This window comes from Salvelinus alpinus, chromosome 17 (genome assembly GCF_045679555.1).
Source record: "Salvelinus alpinus chromosome 17, SLU_Salpinus.1, whole genome shotgun sequence".
Taxonomy (NCBI): Eukaryota; Metazoa; Chordata; class Actinopteri; order Salmoniformes; family Salmonidae; genus Salvelinus; species Salvelinus alpinus.
In genome coordinates this window covers 52933170-52949985 of record NC_092102.1, presented here as the reverse complement: position 1 = coordinate 52949985, position 16816 = coordinate 52933170, and the positions used below count along the sequence as shown (strand labels likewise).

Below are 16816 nucleotides of genomic sequence, written 5' to 3'. Positions count from 1 at the left end.
TTACTCTACCCCCTCTCTCTCTTTACTCTACCCCCTCTCTCTCTTTACTCTACCCCCTCTCTCTCTTTACTCTACCCCCTCTCTCTCTTTACTCTACCCCCTCTCTCTCTTTACTCTACCCCTCTCTCTCTTTACTCTACCCCCTCTCTCTCTTTACTCTACCCCCTCTCTCTCTTTACTCTACCCCCTCTCTCTCTTTACTCTACCCCTCTCTCTCTTTACTCTACCCCTCTCTCTCTTTACTCTACCCCCTCTCTCTTTACTCTACCCCCTCTCTCTCTTTACTCTACCCCCTCTCTCTCTTTACTCTACCCCCTCTCTCTCTTTACTCTACCCCCTCTCTCTCTTTACTCTACCCCCTCTCTCTCTTTACTCTACCCCCTCTCTCTCTTTACTCTACCCCCTCTCTCTCTCTTACTCTACCCCCTCTCTCTTTACTCTACCCCCTCTCTCTTTACTCTACCCCCTCTCTCTCTTTACTCTACCCCCTCTCTCTCTTTACTCTACCCCCTCTCTCTCTTTACTCTACCCCCTCTCTCTCTTTACTCTACCCCCTCTCTCTCTTTACTCTACCCCCTCTCTCTCTTTACTCTACCCCCTCTCTCTCTTTACTCTACCCCCTCTCTCTCTTTACTCTACCCCCTCTCTCTCTTTACTCTACCCTCTCTCTCTCTCTTTACTCTACCCCTCTCTCTCTCTTTACTCTACCCCCTCTCTCTCTTTACTCTACCCCCTCTCTCTCTCTTTACTCTACCCCCTCTCTCTCTCTTTACTCTACCCCCTCTCTCTCTCTTTACTCTACCCCCTCTCTCTCTTTACTCTACCCCCTCTCTCTCTTTACTCTACCCCCTCTCTCTCTTTACTCTACCCCCTCTCTCTCTTTACTCTACCCCTCTCTCTCTCTCTTTACTCTACCCCTCTCTCTCTCTCTTTACTCTACCCTCTCTCTCTCTTTACTCTACCCTCTCTCTCTCTCTTTACTCTACCCTCTCTCTTTACTCTACCCTCTCTCTTTACTCTACCCTCTCTCTTTACTCTACCCTCTCTCTTTACTCTACCCTCTCTCTTTACTCTACTCTCTCTCTTTACTCTACCCCCTCTCTCTCTTTACTCTACCCCCTCTCTCTCTTTACTCTACCCTCTCTCTCTCTCTTTACTCTACCCTCTCTCTCTCTCTTTACTCTACCCTCTCTCTCTCTCTTTACTCTACCCCCTCTCTCTCTCTTTACTCTACCCCCTCTCTCTCTTTACTCTACCCCCTCTCTCTCTCTTTACTCTACCCCCTCTCTCTCTTTACTCTACCCCCTCTCTCTCTTTACTCTACCCCCTCTCTCTCTTTACTCTACCCCCTCTCTCTCTTTACTCTACCCCCTCTCTCTCTTTACTCTACCCCCTCTCTCTCTTTACTCTACCCCCTCTCTCTCTTTACTCTACCCCTCTCTCTCTCTTTACTCTACCCTCTCTCTCTCTCTTTACTCTACCCTCTCTCTTTACTCTACCCTCTCTCTCTCTTTACTCTACCCCCTCTCTCTCTTTACTCTACCCCCTCTCTCTCTTTACTCTACCCCCTCTCTCTCTTTACTCTACCCCCTCTCTCTCTTTACTCTACCCCCTCTCTCTCTTTATTCTACCCCCTCTCTCTCTTTACTCTACCCTCTCTCTCTTTACTCTACCCTCTCTCTCTTTACTCTACCCTCTCTCTCTTTACTCTACCCTCTCTCTCTTTATTCTACCCTCTCTCTCTTTATTCTACCCTCTCTCTCTTTACTCTACCCCCTCTCTCTCTTTACTCTACCCCCTCTCTCTCTTTACTCTACCCCCTCTCTCTCTTTACTCTACCCCCTCTCTCTCTTTACTCTACCCCCTCTCTCTCTTTACTCTACCCCCTCTCTCTCTTTACTCTACCCCCTCTCTCTCTTTACTCTACCCCTCTCTCTCTTTACTCTACCCCCTCTCTCTCTTTACTCTACCCCCTCTCTCTCTTTACTCTACCCCCTCTCTCTCTTTACTCTACCCTCTCTCTCTCTCTTTACTCTACCCCCTCTCTCTCTCTTTACTCTACCCCCTCTCTCTCTTTACTCTACCCCCTCTCTCTCTTTACTCTACCCTCTCTCTCTCTCTTTACTCTACCCCCTCTCTCTCTCTTTACTCTACCCCCTCTCTCTCTCTTTACTCTACCCCCTCTCTCTCTTTACTCTACCCCCTCTCTCTCTTTACTCTACCCCCTCTCTCTCTTTACTCTACCCCCTCTCTCTCTTTACTCTACCCCCTCTCTCTCTTTACTCTACCCCCTCTCTCTCTTTACTCTACCCCTCTCTCTCTCTCTTTACTCTACCCCTCTCTCTCTCTCTTTACTCTACCCTCTCTCTCTCTCTTTACTCTACCCTCTCTCTCTCTTTACTCTACCCTCTCTCTCTCTCTTTACTCTACCCTCTCTCTTTACTCTACCCTCTCTCTTTACTCTACCCCCTCTCTCTCTTTACTCTACCCCCTCTCTCTCTTTACTCTACCCCCTCTCTTTACTCTACCCTCTCTCTTTACTCTACTCTCTCTCTTTACTCTACCCCCTCTCTCTCTTTACTCTACCCCCTCTCTCTCTTTACTCTACCCCCTCTCTCTCTTTACTCTACCCCCTCTCTCTTTACTCTACCCCCTCTCTCTCTTTATTCTACCCCCTCTCTCTCTTTATTCTACCCCCTCTCTCTCTTTACTCTACCCCCTCTCTCTCTTTACTCTACCCCCTCTCTCTCTTTATTCTACCCTCTCTCTCTTTATTCTACCCTCTCTCTCTTTACTCTACCCCCTCTCTCTCTTTACTCTACCCCCTCTCTCTCTTTACTCTACCCCCTCTCTCTCTTTACTCTACCCCCTCTCTCTCTTTACTCTACCCCCTCTCTCTCTTTATTCTACCCCCTCTCTCTCTTTATTCTACCCCCTCTCTCTCTTTATTCTACCCCCTCTCTCTCTTTACTCTACCCCCTCTCTCTCTTTACTCTACCCCCTCTCTCTCTTTACTCTACCCCCTCTCTCTCTTTACTCTACCCCCTCTCTCTCTTTACTCTACCCTCTCTCTCTTTACTCTACCCCCTCTCTCTCTTTACTCTACCCTCTCTCTCTTTACTCTACCCCCTCTCTCTCTTTACTCTACCCCCTCTCTCTCTTTACTCTACCCTCTCTCTCTCTTTACTCTACCCTCTCTCTCTCTTTACTCTACCCTCTCTCTCTTTACTCTACCCTCTCTCTCTTTACTCTACCCCCTCTCTCTTTACTCTACCCTCTCTCTCTTTACTCTACCCCCTCTCTCTTTACTCTACCCCCTCTCTCTCTTTATTCTACCCCCTCTCTCTCTTTACTCTACCCCCTCTCTCTCTTTACTCTACCCCCTCTCTCTCTTTACTCTACCCCCTCTCTCTCTTTACTCTACCCCCTCTCTCTCTTTACTCTACCCCCTCTCTCTCTTTACTCTACCCTCTCTCTCTCTTTACTCTACCCTCTCTCTCTCTTTACTCTACCCTCTCTCTCTCTTTACTCTACCCTCTCTCTCTCTTTACTCTACCCCCTCTCTCTCTTTACTCTACCCCCTCTCTCTCTTTACTCTACCCCCTCTCTCTCTCGCTCTTCTCACCTACAACACCTTTCAAGCCCATAGCTGTGTTCCAATACCCATACTATATACTGTATACTACATACTTAATGAATATATACTACATACTATTAGTTCATTTTAGGATACTGTATACTACATACTATTAGTTCATTTTAGTATAGGAACAGTATCCTTGCAGTTGAGTGTACTAGCTGTTTGGTGGTCTACCGGAAGTTGATGCTGTTGCTATGCAACCTCTTGCTAGCTAGTTAGACATTTTACGACTTTGGGTGTGTTCGTAAATTCAATCTTGAGTGCCAGAGTGTGTTCTGGATGTTCGTAAATTCAGAGTTGTCAGATTGTCTGTTCGTAAATTCAGAGTGTTGTCAGATTGTCTGTTCGTAAATTCAGAGTGTTGTCAGATTGTCCGTTTGTAAATTCAGAGTGTTGTCAGATTGTCCGTTTGTAAATTCAGAGCGTTGTCAGATTGTCTGTTCGTAAATTCAGAGTGTTGTCAGATTGTCCGTTTGTAAATTCAGAGTGTTGTCAGATTGTCCGTTTGTAAATTCAGAGCGTTGTCAGATTGTCTGTTTGTAAATTCAGAGTGTTGTCAGATTGTCCGTTTGTAAATTCAGAGCGTTGTCAGATTGTCTGTTTGTAAATTCAGAGCATTGTCCGTTTGTAAATTCAGAGCATTGTCCGTTTGTAAATTCAGAGCGTTGTCAGATTGTCCGTTTTGTAAATTCAGAGCGTTGTCAGATTGTCCGTTTGTAAATTCAGAGCGTTGTCTGTTTGTAAATTCAGAGCGTTGTCAGATTGTCCGTTTTGTAAATTCAGAGTGTTGTGAGATTATCCGTTCGTAAATTCGGGGCGCTTCGCTCTCGGAGCGTTCAGAGAGCACACTGGACTCTGGCGGAGGAGTAGTGTTGATCCGAGTGTCTGACCTCACAACGGCTGTCAAGCACCCAAGCTAATTGGTGGAAGTTAGCTAGCACGTTAGCTACTTCAACATAAATGAGAGAACACCTCACTCTGACCATTTTACTCGCCCTAGCAGAGCTGGTAGCTAGCTAACATACTGGTCCATACTGCTGTAATGATATGCTATGTGGTTCATAAGGACAGCGTAGCTAACATACCGGTACATACTGCTGTAATGATATGCTATGTGGTTCATAAGGACAGTGTAGCTAACATACTGGTCCATACTGCTGTAATGATATGCTATGTGGTTCATAAAGACAGCGTAGCTAACATACCGGTCCATACTGCTGTAATGATATGCTATGTGGTTCATAAGGACAGTGTAGCTAACATACCGGTCCATACTGTTGTAATGATATGCTATGTGGTTCGTAAGGACAGTGTAGCTAACATACCGGTCCATACTGTTGTAATGATATGCTATGTGGTTCATAAGGACAGCGTAGCTAACATACCGGTCCATACTGCTGTAATGATATGCTATGTGGTTCATAAGGACAGTGTAGCTAACATACCGGTCCATACTGCTGTAATGATATGCTATGTGGTTCGTAAGGACAGTGTAGCTAACATACCGGTCCATACTGCTGTAATGATATGCTATGTGGTTCATAAGGACAGTGTAGCTAACATACCGGTCCATACTGCTGTAATGATATGCTATGTGGTTCGTAAGGACAGTGTAGCTAACATACCGGTCCATACTGCAGTAATGATATGATATGTGGTTCATAAGGACAGCGTAGCTAGCTAACATACCGGTCCATACTGCAGTAATGATATGATATGTGGTTCATAAGGACAGCGTAGCTAGCTAACATACCGGTCCATACTGCTGTAATGATATGCTATGTGGTTCATAAGGACAGCGTAGCTAACATACCGGTCCATACTGCTGTAATGATATGCTATGTGGTTCATAAGGACAGTGTAGCTAACATACCGGTCCATACTGCTGTAATGATATGCTATGTGGTTCGTAAGGACAGTGTAGCTAGCTAACATACCGGTACATACTGCTGTAATGATATGCTATGTGGTTCGTAAGGACAGTGTAGCTAACATACCGGTCCATACTGCAGTAATGATATGATATGTGGTTCATAAGGACAGTGTAGCTAGCTAACATACCGGTCCATACTGCTGTAATGATATGCTATGTGGTTCATAAGGACAGTGTAGCTAGCTAACATACCGGTCCATACTGCTGTAATGATATGCTATGTGGTTCATAAGGACAGTGTAGCTAGCTAACATACCGGTCCATACTGCTATAATGATATGCTATGTGGTTCATAAGGACAGTGTAGCTAACATACCGGTCCATACTGCAGTAATGATATGATATGTGGTTCATAAGGACAGTGTAGCTAACATACCGGTCCATACTGCTATAATGATATGCTATGTGGTTCATAAGGACAGTGTAGCTAACATACCGGTCCATACTGCTGTAATGATATGCTATGTGGTTCATAAGGACAGTGTAGCTAACATACCGGTACATACTGCTGTAATGATATGCTATGTGGTTCATAAGGACAGTGTAGCTAACATACCGGTCCATACTGCTGTAATGGGGCGGCAGGGTAGCCTAGTGGTTAGAGCGTTGGACTAGTAACCGAAAGGTTGCAAGTTCAAATCCCCGAGCTGACAAGGTACAAATCTGTCGTTCTGCCCCTGAACAGGCAGTTAACTCACTGTTCCTAGGCCGTCATTGAAAATAAGAATTTGTTCTTAACTGACTTGCCTAGTTAAATAAAGGTAAAATAAAAATAAAAATGATATGCTATGTGGTTCATAAGGACAGTGTAGCTAACATACCGGTTCATACTGCTGTAATGATATGCTATGTGGTTCCTAAGGACAGCGTAGCTAGCTAACATACCGGTCCATACTGCTGTAATGATATGCTATGTGGTTCATAAGGACAGCGTAGCTAACATACCGGTCCATACTGCTGTAATGATATGCTATGTGGTTCATAAGGACAATGTAGCTAACATACCGGTACATACTGCTGTAATGATATGCTATGTGGTTCATAAGGACAGCGTAGCTAACATACCGGTCCATACTAATGTAATGATATGCTATGTGGTTCATAAGGACAGTGTAGCTAGCTAACATACCGGTCCATACTGTTGTAATGATATGCTATGTGGTTCATAAGGACAGCGTAGCTAACAAATTGTCAGCGAACATAACGTGTAAAGTAACTTATTTGAAAAGTCATTACTTGATTACATTGTTCAACATTTGTCAACATTTGTCATAATGTAATAAGTTAAAGCAAAGAATTTGAATCGGCTCTCGTTGGGCTTCTGCTGCATATTTTCCGCCATTTTCTTCAAATCTGGAAACGATGTGAAACCACACCCATTTTCTGAAGAATTGCATTATGGGCCCAAAAAGCACAAAGTGTCCACTGCTTGTATACTTCGTATTTTGGCGAATTTAATACAACATCCGGGAACATTTGGCATACTAACTATATCCATACTATGACCAATAAGCATACTATATACTCAATTTGTCACAAATAGTACGAGTATTTGAACACAGCTCTGGTCTTTTGTCGTTCTCCTCTCAACCCTTCTGTCGGTGTATTAGCATGTGACTGTGTATTCTCTGTGTTCCAGGATGATGACTCTGTGTTCCAGGATGATGACTCTGTGTTCCAGGATGATGACTCTGTGTTCCAGGATGATGACTCTGTGTGTTCCAGGATGATGACTCTGTGTGTTCCAGGATGATGACTCTGTGTGTTCCAGGATGATGACTCTGTGTTCCAGGATGATGACTCTGTGTGTTCCAGGATGATGACTCTGTGTGTTCCAGGATGATGACTCTGTGTGTTCCAGGATGATGACTGTGTGTTCCAGGATGATGACTGTGTGTTCCAGGATGATGACTCTGTGTGTTCCAGGATGATGACTGTGTGTTCCAGGATGATGACCGTGTGTTCCAGGATGATGACTCTGTGTGTTCCAGGATGATGACTCTGTGTGTTCCAGGATGATGACTCTGTGTGTTCCAGGATGATGACTCTTTGTGTTCCAGGATGTTGACTCTTGTGTATTCTCTGTGTTCCAGGATGATGACTCTGTGTATTCTCTGTGTTCCAGGATGATGACTCTGTGTTTTCTCTGTTTTCTCTGTGTTCCAGGATGATGACTCTGTGTTTTCTCTGTGTTCCAGGATGATGACTCTGTGTTTTCTCTGTGTTCCAGGATGATGACTCTGTGTATTCTCTGTGTTCCAGGATGATGACTCTGTGTTTTCTCTGTGTTCCAGGATGATGACTCTGTGTATTCTCTGTGTTCCAGGATGATGACTCTAACTTCCACATGGACTTCATTGTAGCTGCTTCCAACCTGAGAGCAGAAAACTACAACATTCCCCCTGCAGACAGACACAAGGTGTGTACGCACACTCCCTCTTACTCACTACTCACACACGGGCTCTCTCTCTGGCTCGTTCGCTGTCTCACTCTCTTCTCTCTCTCTCTCCAGAGTAAGCTGATAGCTGGGAAGATCATTCCTGCGATAGCGACCACCACAGCAGCGGTCGTAGGCCTGGTCTGTCTGGAGCTCATCAAGATCGTTCAGGGACACAAGAAGGTGGATTCGTTTAAGAACGGCTTCATGAACCTGGCGCTGCCCTTCTTCGGCTTCTCAGAACCCGTCGCTGCTCCCAGCCACAAGGTAGGGTTGGAGTTGGGAGGGAGGGGGTCTGTTCAGAGGGTATGTGTTCATACTGCTGCTCCCAGCCACAAGGTAGGGTTGGAGTTGGGAGGGGGTCTGTTCAGAGGGTATGTGTTCATACTGCTGCTCCCAGCCACAAGGTAGGGTTGGAGTTGGGAGGGAGGGGGTCTGTTCAGAGGGTATGTGTTCATACTGCTGCTCCCAGCCACAAGGTAGGGTTGGAGTTGGGAGGGGGTCTGTTCAGAGGGTATGTGTTCATACTGCTGCTCCCAGCCACAAGGTAGGGTTGGAGTTGGGAGGGAGGGGGTCTGTTCAGAGGGTATGTGTTCATACTGCTGCTCCCAGCCACAAGGTAGGGTTGGAGTTGGGAGGGGGTCTGTTCAGAGGGTATGTGTTCATACTGCTGCTCCCAGCCACAAGGTAGGGTTGGAGTTGGGAGGGAGGGGGTCTGTTCAGAGGGTATGTGTTCATACTGGGGCTCCCTAGTAGATGGTTAAAAAATTACCGTATTTATTTGGCCCCCCAAATGATTTAATTCCCACTTATAAATATAGGAATATGTGATGGTATCCTGACGTAATCAAGCTTTGTGGTCAATTGCAGGGTACAAATTATTTAGAACTACACTGAACAGAAATATAAACGCAACATGTAAAGTGTTGGTCCCAGCATGATCATTACACAGGTGCACCTTGTGCTGGGGGGACAATAAAAAGGCTACTCTAAAATGTGTCGTTTTGTCACACAACACAATGCCACAGATGTCTCAAGTTTTGAGGGAGTGTGCAATTGGTGTGCTGACTGCAGGAATGTCCACCAGATCTGTTGCCAGAGAATTAAATGTACATTTCTCTCCCAGTACGTCCAACTGGCCTTACAACCGCAAACCACGTGTAACCACGCCAGCCCAGGACCACCTCATTCGGCTTCTTCACCTGTGGGATCGGGGGGGGGGGGGTGGGGTGGTATTGAGGAGTATTTCTGTCTGTAATATAGCCCTGGGGATAAACTCATTCTGATTGGCTGGGTCTGGTTCCCCAGTCTGCACACCTGCCCTGTCAAGTGAAATCCACAGATTAGGGCCTAATGAATTTATTTCAATTGACTGGTTTCCTGAACTGTAACTCGGTAAAACCTTTTTACAAATTGTAGCATGTTTATATTTTAGTTCAGTCTGTTCCGGGCCCCGGCCATGCACTCACAGAGAAATGGAGCCGTGGCTGAATGTAATTGGGGACCCCTGGTCTATGATCAGAACAAGGGGCCATTTCATAACTAGATGTCAGGTATTTGTGTAAGGCAGGGCTATTCATTTAGTGTTTGTCTGTACCTCTAACATTCTTCTGTCCCCACACTTTTCTCTCCCCATCCATCTGTTTCTCTCTCTGCCCATCCATCGCTGCCTCCATAGTACTATGAGATTGACTGGTCTCTGTGGGATCGTTTTGAGGTGAAGGGTCTGCAGGCCAGTGGAGCGGAGATGACCCTCCGACAGTTCCTGGACTACTTCAAGGTACGCCTGCCCTCATGCTGAGTTTCTGTGCTAAGCTTGCGTTCATTGTTGGTTTCTTTTAACATTTGTCTTTGGTTCCCCTGTAGAATGAGCATCAGTTGGAGATCACCATGCTGTCTCAGGGTGTCTCCATGCTCTACTCCTTCTCACCATGCTGTCTCAGAGTGTCTCCATGCTCTACTCCTTCTCACCATGCTGTCTCTCTCTCTTCCCTGTAGAATGAGCATCAGTTGGAGATCACCATGCTGTCTCAGGGTGTCTCCATGCTCTACTCCTTCTCACCATGCTGTCTCAGGGTGTCTCCATGCTCTACTCCTTCTCACCATGCTGTCTCAGGGGGTCTCCATGCTCTACTCCTTCTCACCATGCTGTCTCTCTCTCTTCCCTGTAGAATGAGCATCAGTTGGAGATCACCATGCTGTCTCAGGGTGTCTCCATGCTCTACTCCTTCTCACCATGCTGTCTCAGGGGGTCTCCATGCTCTACTCCTTCTCACCATGCTGTCTCTCTCTCTTCCCTGTAGAATGAGCATCAGTTGGAGATCACCATGCTGTCACAGGGTGTCTCCATGCTCTACTCCTTCTCACCATGCTGTCTCAGGGTGTCTCCATGCTCTACTCCTTCTCACCATGCTGTCTCAGGGTGTCTCCATGCTCTACTCCTTCTCACCATGCTGTCTCAGGGTGTCTCCATGCTCTACTCCTTCTCACCATGCTGTCTCAGGGTGTCTCCATGCTCTACTCCTTCTCACCATGCTGTCTCAGGGGGTCTCCATGCTCTACTCCTTCTCACCATGCTGTCTCAGGGTGTCTCCATGCTCTACTCCTTCTCACCATGCTGTCTCAGGGTGTCTCCATGCTCTACTCCTTCTCACCATGCTGTCTCAGGGTGTCTCCATGCTCTACTCCTTCTCACCATGCTGTCTCAGGGTGTCTCCATGCTCTACTCCTTCTCACCATGCTGTCTCAGGGTGTCTCCATGCTCTACTCCTTCTCACCATGCTGTCTCAGGGTGTCTCCATGCTCTACTCCTTCTCACCATGCTGTCTCAGGGTGTCTCCATGCTCTACTCCTTCTCACCATGCTGTCTCAGGGGGTCTCCATGCTCTACTTCTTCTCATCATGCTGTCTCAGGGTGTCTCCATGCTCTACTCCTTCTCACCATGCTGTCTCAGGGGGTCTCCATGCTCTACTCCTTCTCACCATGCTGTCACAGGGGGTCTCCATGCTCTACTCCTTCTCACCATGCTGTCACAGGGTGTCTCCATGCTCTACTCCTTCTCACCATGCTGTCTCAGGGTGTCTCCATGCTCTACTCCTTCTCACCATGCTGTCTCAGGGTGTCTCCATGCTCTACTCCTTCTCACCATGCTGTCTCAGGGTGTCTCCATGCTCTACTCCTTCTCACCATGCTGTCACAGGGTGTCTCCATGCTCTACTCCTTCTCACCATGCTGTCTCAGGGGGTCTCCATGCTCTAGTCCTTCTCACCATGCTGTCTCAGGGGGTCTCCATGCTCTACTCCTTCTCACCATGCTGTCTCAGGGTGTCTCCATGCTCTACTCCTTCTCACCATGCTGTCACAGGGTGTCTCCATGCTCTACTCCTTCTCACCATGCTGTCTCAGGGGGTCTCCATGCTCTACTCCTTCTCACCATGCTGTCTCAGGGGGTCTCCATGCTCTACTCCTTCTCACCATGCTGTCTCAGGGGGTCTCCATGCTCTACTCCTTCTCACCATGCTGTCTCAGGGTGTCTCCATGCTCTACTCCTTCTCACCATGCTGTCACAGGGTGTCTCCATGCTCTACTCCTTCTCACCATGCTGTCTCAGGGTGTCTCCATGCTCTACTCCTTCTCACCATGCTGTCACAGGGTGTCTCCATGCTCTACTCCTTCTCACCATGCTGTCTCAGGGTGTCTCCATGCTCTACTCCTTCTCACCATGCTGTCACAGGGTGTCTCCATGCTCTACTCCTTCTCACCATGCTGTCACAGGGTGTCTCCATGCTCTACTCCTTCTCACCATGCTGTCTCAGGGTGTCTCCATGCTCTACTCCTTCTCACCATGCTGTCTCAGGGTGTCTCCATGCTCTACTCCTTCTCACCATGCTGTCTCAGGGTGTCTCCATGCTCTACTCCTTCTCACCATGCTGTCTCTCTCTCTTCCCTGTAGAATGAGCATCAGTTGGAGATCACCATGCTGTCACAGGGTGTCTCCATGCTCTACTCCTTCTCACCATGCTGTCTCAGGGTGTCTCCATGCTCTACTCCTTCTCACCATGCTGTCTCAGGGTGTCTCCATGCTCTACTCCTTCTCACCATGCTGTCACAGGGTGTCTCCATGCTCTACTCCTTCTCACCATGCTGTCTCAGGGTGTCTCCATGCTCTACTCCTTCTCACCATGCTGTCACAGGGTGTCTCCATGCTCTACTCCTTCTCACCATGCTGTCTCAGGGTGTCTCCATGCTCTACTCCTTCTCACCATGCTGTCTCAGGGTGTCTCCATGCTCTACTCCTTCTCACCATGCTGTCTCAGGGTGTCTCCATGCTCTACTCCTTCTCACCATGCTGTCTCAGGGGGTCTCCATGCTCTACTTCTTCTCATCATGCTGTCTCAGGGTGTCTCCATGCTCTACTCCTTCTCACCATGCTGTCTCAGGGGGTCTCCATGCTCTACTCCTTCTCACCATGCTGTCTCAGGGTGTCTCCATGCTCTACTCCTTCTCACCATGCTGTCTCAGGGGGTCTCCATGCTCTACTCCTTCTCACCATGCTGTCACAGGGTGTCTCCATGCTCTACTCCTTCTCACCATGCTGTCTCAGGGTGTCTCCATGCTCTACTCCTTCTCACCATGCTGTCACAGGGTGTCTCCATGCTCTACTCCTTCTCACCATGCTGTCTCAGGGTGTCTCCATGCTCTACTCCTTCTCACCATGCTGTCACAGGGTGTCTCCATGCTCTACTCCTTCTCACCATGCTGTCTCAGGGTGTCTCCATGCTCTACTCCTTCTCACCATGCTGTCTCAGGGTGTCTCCATGCTCTACTCCTTCTCACCATGCTGTCTCAGGGTGTCTCCATGCTCTACTCCTTCTCACCATGCTGTCTCAGGGGGTCTCCATGCTCTACTTCTTCTCATCATGCTGTCTCAGGGGGTCTCCATGCTCTACTCCTTCTCACCATGCTGTCTCAGGGGGTCTCCATGCTCTACTCCTTCTCACCATGCTGTCACAGGGGGTCTCCATGCTCTACTCCTTCTCACCATGCTGTCACAGGGTGTCTCCATGCTCTACTCCTTCTCACCATGCTGTCTCAGGGTGTCTCCATGCTCTACTCCTTCTCACCATGCTGTCTCAGGGTGTCTCCATGCTCTACTCCTTCTCACCATGCTGTCTCAGGGTGTCTCCATGCTCTACTCCTTCTCACCATGCTGTCTCAGGGTGTCTCCATGCTCTACTCCTTCTCACCATGCTGTCTCAGGGTGTCTCCATGCTCTACTCCTTCTCACCATGCTGTCTCAGGGTGTCTCCATGCTCTACTCCTTCTCACCATGCTGTCTCAGGGTGTCTCCATGCTCTACTCCTTCTCACCATGCTGTCTCAGGGTGTCTCCATGCTCTACTCCTTCTCACCATGCTGTCTCAGGGGGTCTCCATGCTCTACTCCTTCTCACCATGCTGTCTCTCTCTCTTCCCTGTAGAATGAGCATCAGTTGGAGATCACCATGCTGTCTCAGGGTGTCTCCATGCTCTACTCCTTCTCACCATGCTGTCTCAGGGGGTCTCCATGCTCTACTCCTTCTCACCATGCTGTCTCTCTCTCTTCCCTGTAGAATGAGCATCAGTTGGAGATCACCATGCTGTCTCAGGGTGTCTCCATGCTCTACTCCTTCTTCATGCCTGCAGCTAAACTCAAGGAGAGGCTGGTGTTACCGTGAGTCACTACAAACCCCGTACTGTTACGTCTAGAACTGACCCCACACCGTCACGTCTAGAACTGACCCCGCGCCGTCACGTCTAGAACTGACCCCGTTCCGTCACGTCTAGAACTGACCCCGCATCGTCACGTCTAGAACTGACCCCGCGCCGTCGCGTCTAGAACTGACCCCGCGCCGTCGCGTCTAGAACTGACCCCGCGCCGTCGCGTCTAGAACTGACCCCGCGCCGTCGCGTCTAGAACTGACCCCGTTCCGTCACGTCTAGAACTGACCCCGCACCGTCACGTCTAGAACTGACCCCGTCACGTCTAGAACTGACCCCGCACCGTCACGTCTAGAACTGACCCCGCACCGTCACGTCTAGAACTGACCCCGCACCGTCACGTCTAGAACTGACCCCGCACCGTCACGTCTAGAACTGACCCCGCACCGTCACGTCTAGAACTGACCCCGCACCGTCACGTCTAGAACTGACCCCGCACCGTCACGTCTAGAACTGACCCCGCACCGTCACGTCTAGAACTGACCCCGCACTGTCACGTCTAGAACTGACCCCGCACCGTCACGTCTAGAACTGACCCCGCACTGTCACGTCTAGAACTGACCCCGCACCGTCACGTCTAGAACTGACCCCGCACCGTCACGTCTAGAACTGACCCCGCACTGTCACGTCTAGAACTGACCCCGCACTGTCACGTCTAGAACTGACCCCGCACCGTCACGTCTAGAACTGACCCCGCACCGTCACGTCTAGAACTGACCCCGCACCGTCACGTCTAGAACTGACCCCGCACCGTCACGTCTAGAACCGACCCCGCACTGTCACGTCTAGAACCGACCCCTCACTGTCACGTCTAGAACCGACCCCGCACTGTCACGTCTAGAACCGACCCCGCACTGTCACGTCTAGAACCGACCCCGCACTGTCACGTCTAGAACCGACCCCGCGCCGTCTAGAACTGACCCAGTGCTGTCGCGTCTAGAAGAGACACCTCACGGCACAGGGCCTGTCCCCTAGTTGACCGTTTGTGTTGATATGAACGCTGTATGTGCCTTTTTAATGTATGTAGTTCTGTCCTTAAGCTGTTCTTGTCTATTAATGTTCTGTTGTCTCTGGACCCCAGGAAAAGTACCTGCTGCTTTTGCAACAGTTAATGAGGATTGTAATAAATTCCACAAAATACTACTGATCTCTGCTAGTGTCCGACAGTCATAACATACGCAAGTTGGTACAGACAAGGACTGTGTGGGAAGGGGGTTACTGCCCTAATGAAGCTGAATGTCTGAAATGTGACATAATTAAATATTTTGTTGCCAATCAAGAATCGGAATGCCAGGAATTTCCAACTTGTGGAATCTGAAGTTTCTCAACCTGCCAGAGATGACTGGGGTCTTACTGAACTCAATGTTGTCTCCCCTCGCTCCTCTCCACTAAACTCCTCCCCTCGCTCCTCTCCACTAATCTCCTCCCCTCGCTCCCCTCCACTAATCTCCTCCCCTCGCTCCCCTCCACTAATCTCCTCCCCTCGCTCCTCTCCACTAATCTCCTCCCCTCGCTCCTCTCCACTAATCTCCTCCCCTCGCTCCTCTCCACTAATCTCCTCCCCTCGCTCCTCTCCACTAATCTCCTCCCCTCGCTCCTCTCCACTAATCTCCTCCCCTCGCTCCTCTCCACTAATCTCCTCCCCTCGCTCCTCTCCACTAATCTCCTCCCCTCGCTCCCCTCCACTAATCTCCTCCCCTCACTCCCCTCCACTAATCTCCTCCCCTCGCTCCCCTCCACTAATCTCCTCCCCTCGCTCTTCTCCACTAATCTCCTCCCCTCGCTCCCCTCCACTAATCCCCTCCCCTCCACTAATCTCCTCCCCTCGCTCCCCTCCACTAATCCCCTCCACTAATCTCCTCCCCTCGCTCCCCTCCACTAATCTCCTCCCTCCCCTCGCTCCTCTCCACTAATCTCCTCCCTCCCCTCGCTCCCCTCCACTAATCTCCTCCCTCCCCTCGCTCCTCTCCACTAATCTCCTCCCTCCCCTCGCTCCCCTCCACTAATCTCCTCCCTCCCCTCGCTCCTCTCCACTAATCTCCCTCCCCTCGCTCCTCTCCACTAATCTCCTCCCTCCCCTCGCTCCTCTCCACTAATCTCCTCCCTCCCCTCGCTCCTCTCCACTAATCTCCTCCCTCCCCTCGCTCCTCTCCACTAATCTCCTCCCTCCCCTCGCTCCTCTCCACTAATCTCCTCCCTCCCCTCGCTCCTCTCCACTAATCTCCTCCCTCCCCTCGCTCCTCTCCACTAATCTCCTCGCTCCTCTCCACTAATCTCCTCCCTCCCCTCGCTCCCCTCCACTAATCTCCTCGCTCCCCTTCACTAATCTCCTCGCTCCCCTCCACTAATCTCCTCCCTCCCCTCGCTCCTCTCCATTTATCTCCCTCCTCTCCCCTCTCCTCTGCAGGATGACAGAGATTGTGACCAAGGTTTCTAAGAAGAAGCTGGGGAAGCATGTGAAAGCCCTGGTGTTTGAGCTGTGCTGCAACGACCTAAATGACGAAGATGTGGAGGTTCCCTACGTCAGATACACCATCCGCTGAACACACACACCGGGGCGGGGCTGAATCACTGGGGGGGCGGGGCTGAATCACTGGGGGGGCGGGGCTGAATCACTGGGGGGGCGGGGCTGAATCACTGGGCGGGGCTGGATCACTGAGGGGGGTAGGAGTAAGGCGGGAGGATGGCTTTGGATCAATCACTTGTAGGGGAAAGGTTACTGGTTCCCTGGTTCAAAATGGTACCCTATTCTCTATATAGTGTACCCTATTCTCTATATAGTGTACCCTATTCTCTATACAGTGTACCCTATTCTCTATATAGTGTACCCTATTCTCTATACAGTGTACCCTATATATTGTACCCTATTCTCTATATAGTGTACCCTATTCTCTATATAGTGTACCCTATTCTCTATATAGTGTACCCTATTCTCTATATAGTGTACCCTATTCTCTATATAGTGTTCCCTGAACTTATAGAGACTAGGGTGCCAAACAACGAGCTGAAATGAGATGTGTTGGGACATGTTTGTGGGGAGATTGTAAA

At 49.3% G+C, this 16816-nt stretch overlaps 1 protein-coding gene across 5 annotated transcripts in view; it reads left to right on the top strand.

The window, feature by feature from the left end:
- The window catches only part of uba1 (ubiquitin-like modifier activating enzyme 1), a 109348-nt gene extending 93004 nt beyond the window's left edge, over positions 1 to 16344 (top strand). For 4 of the 5 annotated variants that reach the window (XM_071349408.1, XM_071349407.1, XM_071349410.1 and 1 more), the window contains 5 exons: positions 7900 to 7992; positions 8086 to 8277; positions 9689 to 9790; positions 13621 to 13721; positions 16176 to 16344. In XM_071349408.1, coding sequence (XP_071205509.1) covers positions 7900 to 7992; positions 8086 to 8277; positions 9689 to 9790; positions 13621 to 13721; positions 16176 to 16311 — 624 coding nt within the window. In that variant the 3' untranslated portion in view covers positions 16312 to 16344. Of the gene's footprint in view, positions 1 to 7899; positions 7993 to 8085; positions 8278 to 9688; positions 9791 to 9876; positions 10024 to 13620; positions 13722 to 16175 lie in introns of those variants that run through there. The other variant, XM_071349409.1, reaches the window with a different exon arrangement.
- The last annotated feature ends 472 nt before the right edge of the window (positions 16345 to 16816 follow it).